Source organism: Hoplias malabaricus, chromosome 10 (assembly GCF_029633855.1).
Source record: "Hoplias malabaricus isolate fHopMal1 chromosome 10, fHopMal1.hap1, whole genome shotgun sequence".
In the NCBI taxonomy this organism is placed as follows: Eukaryota; Metazoa; Chordata; class Actinopteri; order Characiformes; family Erythrinidae; genus Hoplias; species Hoplias malabaricus.
The window spans coordinates 25,664,915-25,689,193 of record NC_089809.1 but is presented as its reverse complement, the minus strand read 5'-3'; the positions used below and the strand labels follow the sequence as shown (position 1 = coordinate 25,689,193).

The window sequence follows — 24,279 nt, the reverse complement described above, 5'->3', positions numbered from 1 at the left end:
CCTGTGTCACATGCCGTTCTACCTGAAGCCTCCCACGTCCCCTCACCTGACTGAGCTTTCCACACATGGGCTGTGCAGTCTGAAGCATTAGAGAGATGGTCACTGGATCTATCCCTGTGCACAACAAAAACAACAGGATACAAACCACTTCAGAACATAATATCATTTTGTATATGGACTGTCATAATTGATTACACAGTAAGACCACAGAGCACCACTGATTTAAAGTGAACCTTCATAAAACGCAGCATTTCATGAGCAAGAACATTATCAGCCCCAAGGCCAAACACACTCAGTTTGGGCAAGTGGAGTATTGAGGGTTGGGATTACAGCAGAAGAACTGAACCTATCAAATTTGATTTAAGGTAGCACCTTCTTTGGCAGTGCCACATTCCATAAATCTAGCTGTTAGCCTGGGGTAATTCTTTTGTACTGGTTACAATGAAATTCTTGTTTCTTGTGAAGTTTTTATCTACAATGGAACATTTGTGTTTGGTTAATAATCTGTACACTCACACATCTTATTTATAAATTTAGAACACTAAAGAGTTCTTCAGGGAACCAAAGGTGTTTTTTCAAAGGAAGGCTGGTGCAAAGAGTTTGTTTTGCAGTCCAAAATGTTAATCTAACCCTACTTACAGATAGAAGTTATACTATATACTATATACATTATTACAATTTAATTTTATTTAGAAATGGCATTTTTAAGTATTTTAAGTTAAAGTGCACTGTTGTTAAAGACATGTTATAAAGTCTGTGACCTACCTACCATGTTTATTTGTATATTAGCCTTTTGGTTCTGAGCCCACCAGAAACATAACACTTTTTCCCTCAAAACAAAATCTGGGCATGTCTATTCAATGTCACTGTTCCACATAAGGCCTTTACTTTTAAGGGTGTGTTCAGATTTGTAGTTCAGTTCCCTTGGTCTGGGCCAAACAAGAAAATGATACATTGTTACATTTTAGTCCTGGTTTGGTCAGAGTTCACTCTGACATATTTACAATTAAACAGATGTAAAAAAAAAAAAAGACATATGACTCACATATACATTTTATTTTGTGAGCCAGTTGTCAGAGCCATTGGTTTGGCTTAATGCACGTTTCAGGGTTGTGTGCATTTACCTGGAGGTACTTTTACAAACTGGAAACACAGCAAGAGGTGGTCAAATGGATAAAGGAGTCAAAACTGCACTGGAAATTCCTCCACTGCATGAACCAGAGAAGGTCTCCTCTACAGAGAGAAGACATAAGGTGGTCTGTCCTTGGCCCATTGTTTGTTAGATCTTGGGACATCACATCTTGTTTTTGCTTTGTTTACTCTTTGGTTTGTATTGCATTTCTCCTTGAAACAAATAACGCCAGAGGTCATTTAGAAATAGACAGGAGCCCACCTGCTCAGGCGGTCTGGCTCTGCTTATTTAGTGTGCACCAGAGTTTTAAAGCGAGCATTTACACTTACACTAAGTAATGGCTCTAAGAGAGCAAACGCTCCTAAGTTTGTTTCAATCAAACCAAAGTTGACAATTCTGAACACACCCTAAGAGTGTTACTTCAATGGCACACTGTAGGACCACTGAGGTTTTTGATGACTAACTAACCTTGGAGAGTCTCTGGTTGGATGATTCCAGCCTCCAGCTCTGTAGCTGTGACAATGGTGCAGGGAGAAGGCTGGTCCTGAAGGACGCTGATCTCACCAAAAGATTCCATGGGCCCAAGCCTCCCGACCACAACAGACTTGATCCCCCCACCCTACAAATCACACAGATCAGCAGTTCAGCAGGACAAATTTCAGCTGGACTTCAAAAGAATCAAGCACAAGTTACAGTATCATCTCTGCTATGGTCTGAACCTCAGCACACCCAAAGCAGGAAAAAAAATCAATAGGATAAGAAAATAGATGACTTATTATATCTGCACAAAGCTATCTTTTCTATTCCGCATGGCTGCCTCAGCGATGTCAGATCAAAAAGCCGGTGGTGGTGTGAGAGCAGAGGTTTTTTTCCTGACACCTTTTTTTTTGCAGGATTGATCAGTGAGCCAATGTCCTGGAGGATGCTGCACTCGCCTTCACAAATGTAGGCCACAAACGGACACACTCTGCCTTCCTTCACCAGCACTGCACAAACATAGCAAAGAGATTTATGTCTAAGGCAGAAAAAAAACTTAAAATGCATACATCTACTTCATCAGTGGTTAGAGCTAAAAATTTAAACAGGAATATAAGAGAACTGAGCCAATTTCTTTGTAGCTTTACAATGATATTGAAAGTTGTAGCCAAATTTTTTCATCATGTTTCTGTGTACGGTTTTATATCAGGTAGCATACAAGTCTAGCACAGGGGGTGCCACTTTAGAACAAGACTTATAAAGGTTTATAAATGATTTGCAATCTGTTTATTAATATTATTAATTAGGTTGTAAATGCATTAAATTAATTAATAACCATTTATAACACATAGATAGAAAGTGCAACAATTGAATTGGTTTAACACTTTAACAACCAAGTTTAATTAAATAACCTTGGCTATAAACTCTTTTTTAGACACTGATAATGTGGTGCACCTTAACATATAAAATGAAACAATTCACAATCTAAAGTCTCAATTATTTTTTACCTCTACATTTTCAGTAAGTCTTGACACTTTCAGTTCATTTTTTTTCCCATTCATTATCTGTAACCGCTTATCCAGTTCAGGGTCACGGTGGGTCCAGAGCCTACCTGGAATCACTGGGCGCAAGGCAGGAATACACCCTGGAGGGGGTACCAGTCCTTCACAGGGCAACACAAACAGTCACTCAAACACTCACACATATGGACACTTTTTGAGTCACCAATCCACCTACCAACGTGTGCTTTTGGACTGTGGGAGGAAACCAAAGCACCTGGAGGAAACCCACGCGTACACAGAGAGAACACAACAAACTCCTCACAGACAGTCACCCGGAGCAGGATTTGAACTTGTGACTGCGACACTACCTGCTGCGCCACCATATCGCCCAGACACTTTCAGTATTAGATGAAAAAGTGGTCACTGTTTCCTTTTATATCTCTGTGTTACAAATGATTAATAATGACTTTTAAAATGTTTACAACTTAATTAATCACCTTTTATTAAACCAATTTTTAAACCATTTATAAACCTTTATAAGTGTAGTCTTATTTTAAAGTGGTACCACACAGGGCTATTCACCCCTGATATAATGAGTCAATCTCAGGAGACAGAAAACACACAAATAATGTGGTCAAGAGTAAAGAGAGGACAGTGTATAGTGGTACACTGTAAATGACAGAAGTAATCGTTGTTTTGGCAGATGCTCCAAAAGCAGCGGATTATTTCTTCATGTGACAAACCTGAGGTTGGTTTGTGGAGGTGAGCATTAAATTGATTTACAGTGAGCCTTTAATGGTGAGGGAAACACTGTATATCAGACCTGACAGGTGTTTTTAAATCCCATCTCTGTGAAGCGGAGAGCTGGACAAACCAGGCCCATTTGTCTGCTTGGTGACAGCAGCCTGGGCTTCTAAAGCAGAAGCAGATAGCAAGACGTGGAGCAGGCAGATTCACACCCAAGTATCAAGTGCACTCTCAAATCTCTCTCTCTCTCTCTCTCTCATGTATCATTCTCGAAGATCACACTGCCATATCTCTTCTACAGCCATTGAAAGACTAATGTCCGGATCACTAGGGAAATTACAGCTCTCTCTCGTAGATGTACTTAATCTTCTCACATGGCCAGACTAACAACATTAGCTTAGAAATTATTTTTCTCCTTTGGGACATATACACATGTGCTGTTTAGATAAAGCACATAACTGCAACATGGATCCAAGTCCCCATGCAATAAGCTGTGCTCATAAATGAATATAAGTCTATGCAGCAAGTTTGTATTTCTGTGTTTTACAAGACACTTACAAGCTTCCAATTGACTTTGTGAGTAAAAACCTTTAGGCTAACCCTGGTTCAGCTTGTTCTTCATATTGTTTTGCCTGGTGTGTTTTGCAAAGGGAGGCCCTGTACAGTGTATGTGGGAAGCAGACTGACCACACTCTGTAGTAGAGCTCATCCAAAGCAGAGGGAGGCCTAGCCAGACTAATAGTCCCCTAACAAGCAGCCATTACCATATTTGAGCATCTCATTTCCTCTAATGAAAGCTCTTAAATAATAATCATCTCTTGATATATACATTTAGAGCTACATTTAGAATGGAGGTGAAATAAGTGCAGAGGCACTTTGACAGATGCGATCTGTCATAAACAATACAAAGCAAAAGCAGAAGAGAGAAGAGAATAAAAGAGAAAAGACGACATTCAATAAGTAAAGCCTGGCCCACACTACAGGATTAGTGGGCCAATTTTGAGACTGATTTGCTCCTCCCAACAGTTTTCCCAGATTATCCTGTAGTGTGTGGTGTCTATAATCCAATTTTTACTCCTCCAATATTCTCTCAGTGCAGTCAGGGACGCCCAGATTTTGAATCATATATATAAAACATGTTCAATATTTACGATTCAGAGTCCTGTAGTGTGGGTTGGATGCCAACTCTCAGGTGTAAAATGCCACGTTAACGTCATGCCTGAAAGACGATAAACCAATGAGAGTTGAGCTGGGGTTATTTCACTGCCATCCACCATGTTTGTTTACATCTATAGGCTGTGCCAGAAATTACAGAAAAGTGCTGTCTACTGAGGCAGTATTCTGAGGGAGGGAGGTGCAGAGCCGTGCCTGTATTTAAAGCTTGTTTAAAATGCTCCATGTTTTTCCTCCAAGATCTTCAAAGTTGTAATTATTCTGGCAAGGGAGCGTTAGTGTACAGGTGCTCTTGCAATGTGCTGAAATACTGAATACTCTAATGTGACTTGGTTACAAAACCCTTCATTCCAAAATGCTGCCTTGTGAGGCAACAAGAGAGCAATGTATTTGCTGCTTTCTATTTTAGACACAGCCCTGGTGTGAAAGAAACTCTTGCCTGCTCTCGCAATGTAGCATTTTGGAAGAGATTCCTGCAAGGTTTTGTGGAGCGGAGCTGTCTGTCGGTGTGTATGATCAGAAAATGTGTGGTGTTTCATTCAGGGCGGATAGTGTAGTGTGGGGACTCTGAGGACTAACAATGATCAAGCACAGAGAAATCTGTTAAAAATTACTTTATATGTGATGTGTTTCAAGTTTTCAAAATCGGTTAGGATTTTTAAAGTCCTGTATTATTTTTTATTCAATATCTATTAGTAAAAATGCATAAGCCTAAAATCTCCTCTTTCATTGATGCAAAATTGCGTAAAAAGGAACATAAATGTAACATTTACAAAAGTATCAACACACAGACAATGTCCTATAAGCCTCAGCTATCTTCTGGAAATGGAATCTGGTAGTGCAAAAGATGCTGAGGAAAGAAGCAGCTGGAAGGACATGGCTAGGGAAAATGTGTCTGTGGTCCTGGTGGCCATGGTTCTTCTCTCAGAGAGATGATACTCCAGCCCAGCTGGATAAAAGCAGGGCAGCTGCTGCCTTCAGGAGCCAACCCAATGACTGATGCAATCCACACAGACAATGGAGCATTGTATAACATATCTCCAGTGTTGAAGTGCACATTATACTTACTGATGAGGGCTCTATTCACACCCACACCCCTCTGGAGGAGCTGTAGAAGAGATTCAGTAAGCTGGGTGAGGTCATAGCCTTCACTCCATCACTCTCAGAGAACTGGAACACTGCTCAGAGGGTCAGAAAACATCAATGTTTTAACTGACAACAAATTCAGAAACTCTGCTGTTATCTGCAGTAAGGCTGGATGTATATGAGAACTGTAGGAGATGTGTCAAAATAAAAAGCTCTATTATGTCAGTCACTCTCTTTATTCTACACTCTAAAATAGTGTAGGTTTTATATATAGTAATGAACACTCAGAATCATTCAAATGTATATTCGATCTTTTCCCTGGTTACATGGTTTACAACTATAATTTAAAGCAAAGAATTCTATTATCAAATAATTCATTTATCAAAGAACCCTTTTCAATACAATATAGGAACATTTTGGGAAGAGTGCAAGAGTGTTCATTATATCCACTACTGAATGTAGGTTATTTTTGTCAGACTGTGCATGTCAGCTTGCTCTGGCAGAAGAAAGCAGTTGCCCACAACTGTAAGGTGCAATTTTCAGTGGTGATGCATGAGAGAGCAAGACAATGAAAGTCATCTGCTTCTGAATCTGCAGACAGAGAAAGTGACCAATACAACTGTGACATATTACAGCCGTGAAGGAGCGCCCCATCTCCAAATGACAGAAAATTATATTATAATGTCTGAAAATACGCCACAGATATAAATGTACATTTCCACAACCCGTAGCATAATTTGTGAAGTTCCCGTCACTTTGAAAATTATCCACTTTCAAGTCAGATTCCATTGGCCATTTATTAGTGTTACAGAAATCAAATATCTGATTTTAAAAAATCAAAGTGAATTTAAAAGGTTTTAAGACAAACACTGAATCAGTAATGATGTGGCTGAGAGTTTTGGCTTATGGTTTAATGTTGTTGTGTGGTGAACAAAGAAAATATGTAGTTTGGTGAAACCGAGAGACAAGCAGACAAATGGATGGACAGAGTGATTACTTTTGAGAGTGAGAAAGTAAGAAAAAAAGGGTAAGACAGAGTGACAGTGAGAGAGAGAGAGAGAGAGAGAGAGAGAGAGAGAGAGAGAGAGAAAGAGAGAGACACAGACACAGAGAGATTAGAAACATTGTCCCTCAATAGCAGCTAGAGACATGTCACAGACATTTCGCTCCAGGCAGTGGCCACAGAGTCACTCCATCATCAGCCCCAAACTGAGTTAACATTCATTCCCTGACTGTTCCTTCCTTTGAATCATCTCATACACACACACAGATACACACAGACTTCTTTATCACGCTCTTGCACTCAGCCCAGCCTGGGTACACAGTGGAATCAGAGGACACAGAGAAACAGAAAATTGAAAGCTCTCTAGGGCAGAGTGCAGGAAAGGCCATAGTAGTGCTATTTTGTTAAATACTGTACATGTTAATATAGCTGCTATATAAATGTGAAAATCATGAATCAGCTTCATTCCTGAGAATTCCTTAAATGATGGTCTTGATAATTGAAAATCATATCAGTTTAGTAAGAAAGCACACACCTCACACACATTGACACACTTTCTTAACCTCTCAAGCAGCTAAATGGGGCATTACACACTGGGCTGCAATCAGCACTCTAGACATTTTTGCTCTTTTATATGTCCTTCACAAATGACAGGTTAAATCAACTATACCATTATCTCCATAACTCTCTCTCTCTCTCTCTCTCTCTCTCTCTCTCTCTCTCTCTCATAGTTTGCAATTAGGGGCTGCTAGCTTGGGATGGGGGAAAAGGTACTGCAGAGGGTGAAGCGAGAGAAGGAGAGGAAAAGAAATATATAGAGGGATGGCAAAAGAGAGAAAGCGAAAGATATAGAATGAGAGGGATAGAAACCTCCTGGCATTGTCAGACATAAAGCAGTGCCAGATCAGCCAACCCTTCTTCATCGCAAATCATCTAGAGTCTTAGTGCTCTCGCCTGTCAATCAAGTGTCAGGTGCAGACTCTGATAAGACCCAATCAATCCTGTTTTTCCATTCTCCCTCACCTGTCCTGTTAAGCTTTCTCTCTAATCATATCACCCTTCGAAGGTCTGCCTGTGAATCCCTCCCACTCTCTCTCTGCGATAAAAACCAGCAGTGAGATTACAGCATATCTCTCTCATAAGCAAGGCTCATCTTGACTCTGGACATACAGCCAGCACTCACACACTCCTGCTGCCTTCAGCAACCGTAAAGAAATAAATGGCAAAGTAATGGTAGACAAAAGTTGTTTACAATTTATTGAAAAAAGCAGATTAGATGGTGATCATATTCAGTATCAGTGTTAAAGCCTGCATCAAATGAAATGAAGACTGAGAAGGTGAATGGGGGATGCATCCAGTAGAATAAGCCTACAGTCACAGAGAGAGAGAGAGAGAGAGAGAGAGAGAGAGAGAGAGAAAGAAGGGATCTACAATGTGAAGAAGATGACAAGATCAGAAATAAAGTGTTTAGCCATGGCACCTTAGTTCCATCTAACATATCTATAGACCCATGCCATATGTTCGCCTGTCGCCTCCAGAAAAGAGAGCAAGGGGGATGAGAAAGGGAAGGGAGCACCACAATGGAACTAATTTGCAGTATTCCATTTCCCTTTGTTCCCTGTAAGACATCATGGATCAAAGCAGGCAGCATAGGTTGGCTACAATGTTGTTACAGCTCTAGGAACATCTGGGTTTACCAGAATCATTCTCAAATATGCAAAAGTACCTCCCATCAAACACACACTAGAGAACATTCACTCCCACAAGTCCTGCCTGAGTTTTTACATTTTCACTAGTGAAGCATAAAACAAAGTTCTGCCAGTAATTAATTGTATTATAGCTCAGAACAGAAGGATTTCTTCTCTTGGCACATGATCATGTAGAAGCTCTCTTCACAAATAAACTCTCTCATTAAGAGTCAATCTGGGTTTTGAGGGTGGAAAGGGATTACCTAATTAAGATGATCAACAGTGCTCACAGCGAAACCTAACATGCAATCAACTTAAAGGAATCAAGATGTCGGTCTGACAACTACATCAGAAGAGAAGGGTGGTTCACCTTGATTGACAGGAAAAGTCCTTAGCTGGATGAGTTTGGCCAGATGGTCAATAGAAACTTTGGGCCAGTCAAGGTAGAACTGGCAGCCCTGGATCAAAGACCGTTTCATGGCATAATCCTGTACCAACATTTCCTGTAAAAACAAAGAAACAGAAAAGAGACCGCCAGACCATCAGAGATAGGTAGGTAGAGGATCTCTTATAATGCCCAGATTAAACTGTTGTACTCAGAAGAAACCGTGATATTGTGATGAATAAATAAACAAAAAAATATATTATTATTTCATCTTTGCTTAAAAAGACGGCGTGATAAGTCACAGTTCAGAGGCTCACTAACCTTCTTCAGCTTATCATATCCAGAATGAGAGATTTTAAGGATTTCACAGGGCTCCAATGTCTGTGCATACTGTGTGATGATACCAGCATTCTCAGGATATGGAGGTTCAAAAGACCCAAAAAATCCCCCCACACCAACCTGCAACACCAAAATAATATATGAACCATCCATCCATCCATTATCTGTAACCGCTTATCCAATTTAGGGTCGCGGGGGGTCCAGAGCCTACCTGGAATCATCGGGCGCAAGGCGGGAATACACCCTGGAGGGGACGCCAGTCCTTCACAGGGCAACACAGACACACACACACACACATTCACTCACACCTACGGACACTTTCGAGTAGCCAATCCACCTGCAACGTGTGGTTTTGGACTGTGGGAGGAAACCGGAGCACCCGGAGGAAACCCACGCGGACACGGGGAGAACACACCAACTCCTCACAGACAGTCACCCGGAGCTGGAATCGAACCCACAACCTCCAGGCCCCTGGAGCTGTGTGACTGCGACACTACCTGCTGCGCCACCGTGCCGCCCAATATATGAACCTGTTTATTTAAAATTTAAATTTTGAACAAAGCAGGAAGATCATCACAAATATTATATTTAGTTAACTAGTGTGAGTGCTGGAATCGAACCCACAACCTCCAGGCCCCTGGAGCTGTGTGACTGCGACACTACCTGCTGCGCCACCGTGCCGCCCAATATATGAACCTGTTTATTTAAAATTTAAATTTTGAACAAAGCAGGAAGATCATCAAAAATATTATATTTAGTTAACTAGTGTGAGTGCTAATATTCAAAATTCTTACTGCCACCATTTTCTGGTCTTCTTTGGAGTCTTCGTAGGTGTATGGTTTCACAAAGCCCTTCAATATCAGGTAAAAGCCATTGTGTCCATATACTGCCAAGAGACAGAGTGTTGTAAATGGAAATGAAAAGCAATGTGCAAGAGAATATACATGTAAACACTTTTAAATAAGTGGAATCTCAGTGCCATTGTGTTGGAAAGAAAGGCATATTTACTGCTTGCACTAAAAGCACTAAAGAGACTAGGCTCTAAAACATTGAGTCAGTAATGGTCATCAGCTAAACAGCTCAGAATTGCATGGTCTGGAATTGACTCGGGAATTGGCTCTATACTCTGGCAGTCAAAACACACTGATCATATGCGTGCAATGTCATGATGACATATTGAACAGCAGCTGTTTTGATGTGCTTATCCTGTCTGATAATTTCAAGGAGTAAAAATACATGTAGGATTTTGCTGCAGGCTAAATACAGTATGTTACACTAACCAATGAGATGGCAAATTTATTGTATATATATATATATATATATATATATATATATATATATATATATATATATATATATATATATATATTTATTTATTTTTATTTTTTTCCCCAGGTGATAAACATCAGCATATCAATTACTTATATCTTTTTGAATGCCATTGTTATTTACTCAAAAAAAAAAAAAAGATAATAGCTGAATCCATGGGCTATGTAGAACAAAAGTTGGTGTTTACTTTTGTAGTTTTTTCTAGATCTCCAAACCAGAGCATAGTGCAGAGTAAAACATTTATTTCCTCTGTTGGTTTTTAACACGCTGCACCAATTTCCCCATTAAGTGGGAGCTGTGCTAGCTTAAGGGATTAGCTTAGCACAGCAGAACTGATTTAAGAATTAGTAATAATCTCAAAGGCACCAACATGTTCCTATACCAAGTGGCAATGTGTAAAATCAAGTCCTGGTTGACAATTTTGTTTATATGGGCTTGGTTATGAGCTGATTAGCACAGAAAACACTTACGTTGTCAAACCAGATCACAGGTTGAAAAATATCACTATACACTATGGTACACCAGTACACTGAACAGCTCAATAAACTTTACTAAAGAGCCCTCAAATCCGTGCACTCACACCTTATATTTGGAGATACAGTATCTAAGGAGAAGGACTGTAATCTTAAAATAATAATGAATACCACTGACCAAATAACCCAGAGAAGAAGAATGTTGCGCGAAAGCAAACTCTATCCTGAGCTGACAGAACAAACTCAATCACATACTCCAGGCACGTCCATCCAAACTCTCACAAAGTCACCAAGCACAAGCAACAAATTGCCCTCTTTGTGATCCATAATGATCAGGCACCCAAAACCTCGAAGCCATAAACAAATATGTCTTGCAACTGGCACGTCTTCTTGGGCATCATGCAGCTGAATAAATATACCTCCAGACTGCTGAACGCATCCATTATTGACAATCTGGTCTAGACCAATCGATAAAGCATTCGCCACCTCAGAAATACCGTTCACTTACAAAAGAGCCACTAACTCCATGAAACCACAGGCTTAAGAGTTTCATTAAATTCTCTTTCCTTTATGTTTTTGCTCAATACTCCTTGTTGGCCGTGTCTGTCAAATGTGTGTTAAAAACAGAGAACAAAGCACGGCCCTGCTTCACATTGACTCAAACAAATTGAGGCCTGTTATCCACGATGTATTGGCAGATCTGAGGCCAAACGCATGCTCACATCAATAGGAAATCATACTCTTCTGTCTGGCCCCTTCATAAGCACAGCCTGTCAAACAGCATCCCTCAACTCACTTGGAAATACTCCAGCACATTAGAGGAGGAGGACAAACTTGTACATGGATTGCGTGCAGGAAATGTATAGAAATGATCCATATCAAAGCTGAATTTGTTTACATTGCAAACATGACAAAAGTGAATGTGTTTGATTATTTGTTAATTCCATCTGTTGTTTTGTGCTAAGAAACCTTCCAATACAAGTTGATCATCTGTTTCTCTTCTATGTCTCCTTTTGTCTGATTTTCTTGCTGTCTTTTTGTCAGTTTCTGTTTTCCTACATTGTGCATTTCTCTCTGCTTCTGTCTGTCAGTCTGTCTGTCTTTTTTCCCTCTCCATGTCTGCAGAAGCCCTAGACAGGATACTAAGACTATGATGGAAATGCAATAAACAAGCAGGCAGTCCAAGAGAACTGAGGAACGAGGGGGTGTTGAGATTTAAGCATCTGGTTAATCCCACAGCTTCTTCTGAGGACTGTAATTTCAAAGCCAAATCATTCTCAGCATTGATGTGTGTGTATAAACCACTGCGTTTTTCACCACTTATGAATGCTCTTCTCATTCGGGAGGCTCTTTTAAACTCCCAAAAACAGACTGTAAACAGAACTCAGTCCAACACTTCAGAACTGTATTACTGGATAGACAGTAAATTTTAAATAACTTTTAGTGAATAATTAAAACAAAAAACAGACACTGATAAAACCTCTCTGGTTCATGCAAAAAGTGTTTGCTAGAGGCAGGAAAGATATTTTAGGAGACATTATATTGCTACAAAAAGTAAAAATGTGCAGCTCAGTAGCAATGTCCAATAATAAATAATTTTAAACCTAGGTGAATCATATTTACAGTACTGTGCAAATATTGGGGCCCACCCTTTGTCATTTTAATTTCCAAACAAAACAGCCATTAAACATTTTGAAAAGCACACAAGCAACTACCCAAACACAGTATACTTACATGACACTACCATATCCCCAACCACATCAAAGGAATGACCACCAACTCCTTCAGAAGATGTAAAACTACCCAGTTTACAACCTTGTGGAAGGAACTGGAAAGGGAATCACAACAAATGGCACTCTCCCATCTCGTTTATCATGGGAATGAGTCTGCTAATAACAATGGCAGGGAGAGAATCCAGAGAGGAGATAGTGGAGTCTGGCATCTATCAATCTTCAGGAGGAGGCTTTATAGATGACTAACTATAACAACTTCATTCCATGTGTAAGCTAGGTTGACCCTGAAAGTAACAGATGATGTGGCAACATCAAGTCAACAACAAGTCAAAAAGAATGGTGATCAGAAATGGAAAAGTGATCAACAGATTTTAGCTACAAATCCAGGGGTTTTATTATCAACAATCTATCAGGACCCATGTGCCTACAGACTTACGTATGAATTGCTTATGTCATCAGTGGAAAACTAGGGGAAGATGAAATTACACCTCCAAAAGTATATCAGAATTATACCAAGGTTCACATCTGTAGTTCTACAGCTACCCCTTTCATAAGTGACAGAAGATTTCAAAGTAGCAAAATATAGGTCTGTGATGATGTAAAGAGACAACAATGATGATAAAATCTAAGAGGCAGGTGGTGCTGTTAGATCAGAAGAGAGATGGACAGCTGACCAATCAGAAAGTATGCCAAAGTTGAGGAACATCACGGGGAACCAGTGCATGAGAAGACAAAGAAAGAACTACCCACTTCCAGCAATGATGCAATGAATAGGAAAGGCAGAGGAAAGACCTGATAAAAATCTGAGGTCCGATACCTTCAGGAGAAAATGCTGAGAATAAGGGCCATGGAATTTTGATTACAATGAGGCAGAACAAAGTGGAAACTGCTAAACCGTGAGATCATTTGAACTTGAGTCCATTCACATCACTTTCATGTGCCAATCAGTGCACAAACACACTTGAAATAGTTGGGGAAAGACAAAGAACCCACTTTGCTGGCTATGTGGAAGGAGAAACACAAAGTTGAAAACTGGGGTAGGGAGCAAGACTGGGCTTAGCAAGGGGATATACAGAATGGAAGAACAAGAGAGATGGACAAACTCTAACCCCACATGAGGCCAGCCCTGAACGTTCATTTCACAAGGGAGAGGGACCAGCCACCCTCCTCCAAGAAGACGCTTGCAGGCAAGCGGAAGATGAGAGTGGACCCATGAAGGAAACTACTCTTTCTCCACATCATCCAAATACCCATATGGTTTGAAGAGGAGAACAAGACCATCACAACAGAATGGACTGTGCTGTGGGACGCTAATAGTAAAGAGGCCTTGTAGAGGTAAGCCAACAAGTACTAAGACCTGGTCCAACAATTCACGGGTATTTGATGGCAGGCCTGGTTATTTCCAGTTGAGGATGGTGGCAAGAATATCCCGGTGCAGTTGTTGCAAAAGGTGATCACAGATCTGGAAATAAAAGGAAGGGAGAGGAAGACAGCTGCTTGCAGGTTTGGGGAGGCAGCGGAAATAGCCTCTTGTTGGCTTCAGAATAGTTGGGAGTAGTTGAGTTGGAAGCTAGGAAAACATAAGCAGTGACTGCCAACCTGCCAACTGGAGGATGTTGTGGTTCAGGGTCGAAAAGTCCAAGGAAAGTTGGACACTACATGACAACATCTTCTCCTAGCCGAAAGCTATAGGACTGACTATGAGTTTGGATAAAAGAAAATCCACTGGCATGAAGAAAGGGTAAGTTTAAACAAAATAATGAATAAATTAATAACTCTTTTGAGATTTACTCCTATGAAGCATCTGCCACCAGTATTGACTCTTAACAACCATGCTTTTAACTTTTAAACTTTAGATTTTCAAGGAATTTTGATTCAATTCTGGATTTTTTTTTAAATAAATGATTTATTTTCATTTTTCCCTTTCCTATATATTTTGATATTTGAAGTAATATATTTTTCAGTTGCAGGTATTATGTTTTCAGATTTAGATTTTATTTTATTTTTTTGTTTCACATCTTTTTTCAGTTACAGATCTGTTTTCAGAAAAAAAAATTTTTTTTTTTCCACTTTGGGATCCTTGTTTTTCAGTTTCAGACTTCTGGCCGTGTTTTCACATGGGACGCGGGACATCGACTGAGAGGGGCGTGGTATAATGACTGAAAGCATTACAATGAATGTGGAGGACCTTCCTCAGTGGTGACTATGAGTAATATCACTGAACACTCACGTTATACACAATATACCAGGATCAAATCAAAATTCTATTAAAAAAAATCCTACCCTTATTTTAATTTTGAATACATTGTAATATTTTTCAGATTTCAATCTCAATATTTGAACTTTCAATTTCAAATTGTTTTTGAAATTAACAATATGTTTGTCCCTAAATTAGATCCATACAATAGGGGACCATGGAAGCCATGGAACCAGAAAAACAAAGATCTTACACAAATATACAAATGTTAAGTTTGTTCAGTTAAACTAATTATTTAAGCTGCTCAAAATCCATATGATGGGTAATTACACTGGTATTTACAACTCACACATACCTCCCACACATAACATATACTCACTGATCTGGCCACGTTCCCAGGTCTCTACGATGGCAATAGAGCTGATCTTATGTAGCACTTCTTCAGACAACTGGGTGGTAAAACAAGGGAATATCTTCAGCACTTTATGAATGGCCTGAAGGTCTTGCTGAATTCGCTCTATAGGACTGCAAAACACACAAACACACACTTTACTAAGACAACTCCAGTATTAATTATAAAATTGAAAACTATGCAGGACAAATTGATTCCGAATCTATTTTCACCCTTGTTAATGTATAGCTGAGTGATCTTTCCAGCCAGAACAAAATAATGCATCTATCAAAGAACACTCACAGCTCTTATGTATCAGTGAAATATCACAGAGTCCATGGCTTGAAAATAGCCATGAGGAATGTGGTAAACCTTAAATGCCGGTTTACATACAAGTCATCAGGAAACATTATAGCATTATATGTCCAAACATATCAACACACTCATTCTAATCAGTCAATTCTGAACTTTAATCTAGTCTTCAGAAGTCTTCAGCTTCTATAATCTCCATAGACAGGAACTTTCAAGAACAGAATGCCCTTAAACAGCCACTCAGAATCCTCAACTCACTTTGCCCAGTGGGCAGTGGATCAGTGGAACTGTCCTTTGTATTTGGCATGGGGATTGTTATCCACAATTGGTCAGCTACTCATGTTGGATGATTTGTTCTGAATATCAAAACCACTCCAACTCATTCCAGAGTTTCATATGAAATAAAGTGTGTTCATAAAGGATTTGTACTCTTACATTAGTATTTTTCTTTACAGAAATAGAAACTATTCTTGCATCAAAAGACTATAGACACAGTCTTATTAATACATTTGGTATTACAGGAAAAGGCAAATAAGCATGTGACTATACATTCTGAACTGTAAATCTAACATAAATCAGATGTTTTGATAGTAGAAAATTGTTTGAAATTAATAGCAAAAAGTATATATTTTCTTGTATTGTTCTCTTATTAATCAGCAAAAAAGTCAATGGTGTAGGGAGGTCACATGTTGCTAGCAACCTGAGTAAGTTATCAAGCATGGTGAGAGCTTGATCTCAGTCTGGAAGATGTGGTGAAATACCAAAGGTCTTGTGTTAAAATGAGGGTTTCCTTCCACAACCCCCACAAGCCACTCCTTGGTGATCAAGAGTGAACAAATGCCAGCCAGGGCTCAAGAGAATTTACCTACAGCAGGTAGCCAAGAAGTCATTCTGCTTCATGATGAGATGGTAATTAGAACGTCACTGTGTGTGTGTGTGTGTACCTGCTAGGTGAAGGTCAAAGCCATCAATCATGCCCCATGAGTGTTTGCATGTGCTTTGTGTGTGTGGGGCCATGTCAGTCTCAAACAAGACAGCAAATGAAAAGTGACCATTCAATACAGGCACTCTAACATCTGCCCTTTATGTTGGCATATTTTATTGTAAATATTCAAATGGTTGGTTTACCACCATATACTCTAGATTATCAACACTCCAAGCACGGATATGGCTCAAACAGGTCAAAGGCCAAAGGCCAAAGGCTGCACGTTAAAAATGTCAAAATAAAATCATATCAATCTCATTTATATACAGGATGAATCCATATTCAGGATGGTACTGCTATGTTCTTTGTAACATATATTTTCATTTAATATGTATCTAAAATGATATGAATACAAAGTTTGTAATATAATATTAACACATTAATACATTCAAATCCTGCATATATTGCATTCTCAACTAAACAGTAAAGCATTGTACATATAATAAAGGTGTTTTGCATTTTGATGATGAGTGAAAAAATATCTCATAGAAATACAGTCCTGTGCCCTTCATTTCAAGGTTCACAAACATATACAGAGCGCTCAACACCGCTCTCCCTCCAGAGCACTGTCCAGAAATATAGCTTATTATGCAGGAAGATAATGGGATATTGAATCTATACTCATGTCATTTCAGGAGGAGCAGCACAGCAGCTCTACAAAGGACACCATTAACAGCAACATTATCTGTCATCGCCATAAAGACGAGTGTTGCATGTTAATATCCTGTCACATGTTCAGACACTGCAACATTCTATTTCACTTCATTGAGAGTCACAGCGGTGAGTACAGAGCAGGTGCTTGTATTCCTAGCCTGCGGACCCAGGGGAGAACTCACAAAAGAACTGCCAATGAAGATCCTGTGCATGGCTCAACATCAAGAATACTTCATTCCAGTCCAGTGCACTTTCTTTAACATCGGGTTCATAAATATCTGCATGAAGCTTTTTTTCAATCAACAGTGTACAGGACAGAACACTTTAGATATGTGCGTCACACTATTTTGAACAACAGTTGGTGCCACTACAATCGGATTGGTCTGATACTTTTATTTTCTACCAGTGCTGTTTATTAAGGGGAGTTTCAATGTTATGGATGTGACATTTGGACAAATGTTGGTAAACAAAATGCCTCAGAGACTGGTTGCATCTGTGAAATATGAATAATGTTGAATGTAACCTTGGCAGCTGAAAACAGGAAATAAAAATACACCAAGTTTTATCAGATTTATGTTTGTGAGATTAAATGGAACTTTAATCAAAGACTATAGATTTTCCTACAAACACTGAATGTTAAAGACAATTGCACATAGAATTTCATGATCAGCATGAAAGAGACTTAAATATACATAAAAAAAAGTCTAGATATGAAAATACACTAAATTGCCAAATCGCTGAATTCAGGAGTACCAAGTACTTCCATGGCCACAGTTGTATAAAACCAAGTACCTAGGCATGCATACTGTTTCTGCAACATTTGTGAAAGAAAGGGTTGCTCAGTGAAGTCCAGCATGCCACCCGTCACCTGCCAATTCTCAGTGAACGCCACCCATGCACAGGTGGGATGATATCATATTAAGCCCTACATGGTTAAATCACTCATTTAGGTTAAGTTGCATGAACTCTTTAGGCCTGGACATGTATTAGAGTTTAGAGCAAAGTTACAGAATTTATAAAGTACAGAAAAAAAAACAAAAAACAATATATATATAAAATAAAAAAACAGTGGCTATGTCTCTACACTATAACCTATACATCAACAGCAACTGCATAAATTCTGAGGGTTCTTTGCTCAGAATCAGTTCTGTTCTGTTTCTTCAATATCCATGTCCTTTTGACACTTAAGTACAGACAGAACCTTGTCAGTTTTGAAACTCACTAGGTCTCATAAGATTCCAATTATGTCTTAAATGTCTATATACTTTACTGACCAATACGCCAGTTAAATAGATTTTGATAATAAAACATGTGTATGATCATATCTTACTCTCTTATCCCCAACTATAATCAGTTCTGTCTGCTTGTGCATGCAGATGAACATCAGCCCCAGGGCAGGGAACAATAATTGTCACAAAGTCTGGACTGAATCACTTTACTGTGATTCCTGGCTTTGTTCTCAATAGAATAAGAATACTAATATTTTGGAGCACTGAGGAAAAATTACATTAGATTTTGGGCTGCGAGTCTGCCCTCTGATGAACCCTTTCTTTCAGTAGATTCTCTGTCTTTCTCTCACTCTCCCTCTCTTTCTCTCTCTCTCTCTCTCTCTCTGACAGGTCCATGTGTTTAATATTCATGACCCTAAAACTGTTACAGTAAATCGCTGTTCCAGTTGAATGGAAGTTACAGCCTATGAAACTTACCTTTCAGCTGACACAGTCTTTCCAACAGTCTCACAAGCCGCCCATACAAATTGAGAGGAAAATTATTTTAGATACTGCCAAAAGGTGGATTTCAGAATTAATAAACTATTTAATATCTGCAAAGGTGACCTACAAAAATATAGCGGGACAGGTTTATTTTGCCTAGACCTCTTCCTTGTTAAATCCAAGACTCAGATTGGTATTCCCATACAATAGTATTAATCATAAATTGTATGCAGATAATAATAATTGCTATTGCTAATCCCTCCATAAGTTTCTAATTGATTTTTAACCGGATGTAACTTATCATTGTAATGTCAGAAATAAGAGAGAGAGAGAAAGAGAGAAGGCAAGAGGAGGAGATACTCAGAGTTTAAAAAGTTTTTGCAGCAAACAGGACTGTGCATGAGTGATGTGTGTGAGGTGTGTGTGTTTGTGTGTGTGTGTGTGCGTGCTGCAGGGTCGAGGTTGTTGTGAAAGACTGAAATTCCACACGTTAATATGAGGTTCTCAGTGGCTGCATTCTGCAAAGAAAGCTTACCAAGTGAAACCATCTTAAATGGTTATATCAATGTCATATTTGTCAGTAAGAATTATATGGCAAATATATTATATTATTTTCTTATTCTATGGAATCATATAGAGCAATATTGGCATGTTACTGTGGTTATCTCAAAAAACAATGCCTATACAAATAAGATCACAGGATAAAATCTTATGCCATAATCATATATGTCAGTTCACTTGATAAGATATCATTGTTTGCAGTGGAGCCTGCAGCCTGAGGTGTGCAGTGCAGTCGAGTGGTCCTACACTACACTGTTCTCTTAGCCTTTCCCTCCCTCCTGTACTCACTCACACTCCATTTTCTTCTCCTTTACAGCATGTTGTGTTTCCAATCAGCCCTCTGTACCCCTCTCTCTGCATCCACTGTTCTGTACTGTGATCTTTCCAAAAGGTTCTGAACCCCAATACACTTCTTTCAGTTGCTGTTAAAGAAATAAGAAAAATAAAAAAAACAAGCAGACAGAGGAAACAAAGAAAATTGTGACAAAAACATATAGCCTGCCTTACCAAAAGCCTGTTCCATTCTCCTTTCTCTGAGCAGGGCATAGAGAGCATGCTCTGTCTCCTCCCAACTGCTAGCTGTGCCAGAAAAGCTATAACATCCATATCAGACAGGTTTCAATGGTCTGACGTTTTCAGTACTGCCATCTCAGGCCCCATGGACCACAAGAGGCTTTGTCTCCTCACAAATAACTAATCGGCCTTATCTACAGGCTGGTGCAGCCCTACAACAATATCTTATCGGCCACCAAATACGTTCCTGCGGACTATCTCCAGAGGACGCATGAAGGAAAATTGCCACTAAACCAGCACTAGCCACTGACATAAATCACTGGCAGAGGGGAGAATTGATAAGGCCTATCTCTTTCCAAGTTAAAGACACAAAGCACTTTTTTGGGGGAGAGCGGTGTAGCTAGCTTAATTCAAATTCAAAGTCCATTACACTCTGAAGATAACAGGAGGAATACTCTTGTTGTAATCAAATCAATCTGCAAGTACAAATCACACTGCTGATAGCCTTGATGACCTTTTTTCAAAGGGCTATTTTTTAAAAGGAGATATTCAAGTTAAGTTTTGTTTGGAAGTGAACCTTCTCAATATCTATACAAAGACTGCACAACAGTGATAAGATTCCTTCTACAGCCAACTACAACTGCCCAGGCCTTTATCACAGATGTCCAATATATTTGTGCCAGCAAGGAGGTCTATATATATCATCCATCATAGACAGCAGATGAGAGGACCTGATATTTCTGTCATTGTTCAGTACATGCCATACGAAGATAGACACCACTGAAGAGCAGGTCAATGTCTGATTTTGTCCTCAAAAGACCCACACATCAATAAAGAAGTCCTGGATTCCAGCATTCATATAGAAGTCCTCAAAAGACTCAGGAATAAAGAAATATATATATATATATATATATATATATATATATATATATATATATATATATATGAACTTACACAAAGCTCATCGACACCCAACACCATCTGTTTGGAGGTGTGGTGTTGACATCATGGCTGGACGGAAAAAACATTTCTTCATTCAATATTACTACATATTATTTACACATTTACACCTTTGTTCCCACATCCTGTTCAGACCAATGTCTAATGCACTTTGGAAAGTCTAAATGAAATGTTCCCGGCTGCGAGTCTCATGGGCATTTGCAAAGATTATATGGAATATGTCTGTGTCTACCATTACATAAATCTGCCAAAGCAGTACAAATGATACCAGTTTCTGAGCTCCAGATGCTATTAAATAGCCTGACCTCAAGCTGTCATGACAGAACACCTGATAGTTGCATCAAATCTGTTCATCACATCTTCAGCAGGTACAAGGATTGATTGGCAAAGAATCCATTTTTGTTCATGTTTCCAGGCTCCAACACTCAAGGAAATGAAACAAACATCTGTATATTTAAAGGCACTTTTAAGTAACACATGGTCTACTGCTCAAATCCTACTGTTTTTTTTTTCTTTTGGCTGCATATGTCACAAAATGGGCCTGGCCTTGGCCACGCAGCAAGAGGTTAACTGCCTGTGATCACCTGGTTGGATAGTGCCACAATGAGCAAAAGAGCAAGCAGCAAGAGACATGATTAATGTACTGGCTGTTGTTATTGTTTGTTGGAGAATGGAGAAAAGAAAGGCGCATGAGAAAGCATGTGTGAAAGAGAGAGAAACAGAGAGAGAGAGAGAGAGATTTTGCAGTAACTCTTTTCCTCATTCTCTCACCAGCTGTCAAGAAGTTGGAGCTCCCTCTCAGCAGCTGGTTCTGAGGTTTTTGTGCGCACTGCCAAAAAGACTTGAGTCTTGACAAAACGCCCCTCAAAACACAGATTATAACTATCATAACTCAGTTTAAATGAGAGTGCAAAGCCAATGTGAATGTGTGTCATCAAAACTGAGGACATTTTTCTGGATCCAAACGCAGGTGTATGCAGTTCCAGTTATTCTGCACGAAGACCTAGTGTAAGATTGTATGTTTTTGCTGTGTTGGCAAGGTACTCAACATTGTGGAAAACACATTTCCCCCAGCCTGATCACTTTAACATCTCATAAAGACTTTGCACTAGCATTTTGTTCCATGTAGGCTAAAGGTACAGTACTGAGCAGTATTGAGCAGAAACTACAATTCATTGATTTAACTTTCAGTCAAAAATGTAACTTTTTTCTGCATCAAGAAAGAAAGAAAGAAAGAAAGAAAGAAAGAAAGAAAGAAAGAAAGAAAGAAAGAAAGAAAGAAAGAAAAAAAATTAATTGACAAAAACAAAAAACAAGCAAACAAAAAAAAACCCAGAAAGATAAAAAACTAAATACAATTGTCACATTTCATTTTTAACAACAGTACTCTCAGAAACAAGTTTTTTTTAATGCCTTAACTTTTAAAAACAACACCTGTCTTTCTCCTGTCTCTCAAAGATGACAGTTTTACTTCTTAACTGATCATAATACTACTGATGGTCTACCAGATTTGCATGGCTGTTAGGAATCCTATTTCTTCTTTATCTTTAATAAGGCATAAAGAGCTCAAATCTCTTTAGAAAACAATACCTAACCAATGAATAACTTGTACATAGTGCTGTTTTAAATGGAAGTAAAATTAATAAAAGTGGGTTTTGACTTTTCCACATTACCATATGTGGACTACAAATAACAAAAACTAAAGTGATAGTGAGAGGATAACATTTATTTGAAGCTTTCATTTTGTTTCATTTTGTTTATATATATATATATATATATATATATATATATATATATAAAAATGTTGTAAGAGCAGCACCTTCCTTTAACTGAAAATGATCCATTTGTGTACTATGGGCGTGGTTGGGGGGAATGACATTCATGCAGGCTAATATTGTGCTTAATCTAAATCAGGCATTACGAAGGGCCTGATTCTGTCAAAGTCAATGAGTTCATTTATTTAGCTTGGGGACAATTAACTGCTCCAGATGTTTGCATTTTCTGCTCCTGAGGTTGACTGAGGAGAGACAGGCAGAGAGTCCAGAACTCTGCAGCCAGCCTCGTCGTCTCCCAACTTGGACTTTGCCATCTCCCATAAGCTCTGATACTACCCTTTGTCTGATGGTGGATTTTTCCGACACAGATGTTGCAGCATTCAGAGCTCCTCCTTTATTGAAACTTAGGCCTCAGTACCCTTAAAGCATCAGGAAAGAAGATTTACTCCTGTAGTGAGTCACTGAGGACACAGACTATTCACGGTTCTCTCTGCCCTGTTGACATTTCTGCAACAAGACTGCCTATTGTTTTTATTCATGTCTGCTCCCCCTTTCCACTGTGAGAGAATGAGTTTAAAGAAATAGTAAAGAAAATATCTACCAAAATCTGGTTCTTTCCATCCTTTGTACATCCAAAAATCTGACGTTCTTTCCAGTGAGGGTCTGGTGGAAGTTTCTTGTCTGGGTATCAAAAAGTGTTGGATAAGTTGCAGATGTGTGCTGCTGTTATTAAGGCAAACTGTGGGAACACAATATGTCATCATGTCTGAATGATTACAGCAGGACTGCTGACCATAAATTTGATTCTGCAAACGTGTTCAGCTATTCTTAAATGTGATACACTATATGGCCCAAGGTTTATGGGCAATTGTTCATTCAAGATTTCTCCTGAAATTTAGGACATTAACATGGAGTTTGTCCTCATATAGGTAAGAGTATAGAGGCCAACGTTCAGCCACAAGAATATTGAGGGGCAGCTGTGGCCTAAAAGGTTCATTAGCTGGCTTGGGCTCAAAAAGTTTCTGGTTTAATCACCTGGACCGATAGGAAAAACAGGGTTGGGGGATAAAGAAGCAGTAGCACTTTCTCTTCTCACATCATCAATAGCTGAATGCCCTTCTCCCCGGGCACTAAGGTGTATGTGTGTTCACTGCCCCTAATCACCGTGTGTGTGCACATGCGGGTGTTCACTGCCACAGATTGGGTAAAATCTAGAGTCCAGAGTGAAATGCTAAACACCTGTGTCCACAATTGCTGCAACTTATAGTAGATGAACGTCTGAATACCACATGCTCAGACATTTCTAGACTAATTATAAGGATATCTACAAATCTTTGAGCATGGAGTCATGTATAAAAAATTATAAGCTTGTCATTGGAACAGGAAGACATAATTACAATTTTAGAATTATTATGCATCCATGTATTTTTTGGCTACATATCAATATATACTTTTATTAATAGCTGCTAATAGCACAGCTGCTCCTTATTAATCCCTAATTGACCCTAAATTAGTGTCACGTAAGTTCCCTAACTTCCCTTGCAATTTTAGCAAACCAAATCATTTATTTGCAGACAGTAGTTGTTTTTGCTCACAATTATTAAGCCAAAAAAGTGTCTTTAAAAGGCAAAAAGAAGCCTTAGAGCATGAGAA

The 24,279-nt window shown here is 39.0% G+C and overlaps 1 protein-coding gene across 3 annotated transcripts in view; it reads right to left on the bottom strand.

Annotated features, from left to right (window-relative positions):
* The window catches only part of cnbd1 (cyclic nucleotide binding domain containing 1), a 43,566-nt gene that overhangs the window by 8,250 nt on the left and 11,037 nt on the right, over positions 1-24,279 (bottom strand). For 2 of the 3 annotated variants that reach the window (XM_066684064.1, XM_066684065.1), the window contains 7 exons: positions 15,143-15,288; positions 9,826-9,917; positions 9,014-9,151; positions 8,678-8,810; positions 2,012-2,118; positions 1,601-1,751; positions 47-114 (listed from right to left, as the gene is read on the bottom strand). In XM_066684064.1, coding sequence (XP_066540161.1) covers positions 47-114; positions 1,601-1,751; positions 2,012-2,118; positions 8,678-8,810; positions 9,014-9,151; positions 9,826-9,917; positions 15,143-15,288 — 835 coding nt within the window. The remainder of the gene's footprint in view (positions 1-46; positions 115-1,600; positions 1,752-2,011; positions 2,119-8,677; positions 8,811-9,013; positions 9,152-9,825; positions 9,918-15,142; positions 15,289-24,279) is intronic. The other variant, XM_066684066.1, reaches the window with a different exon arrangement.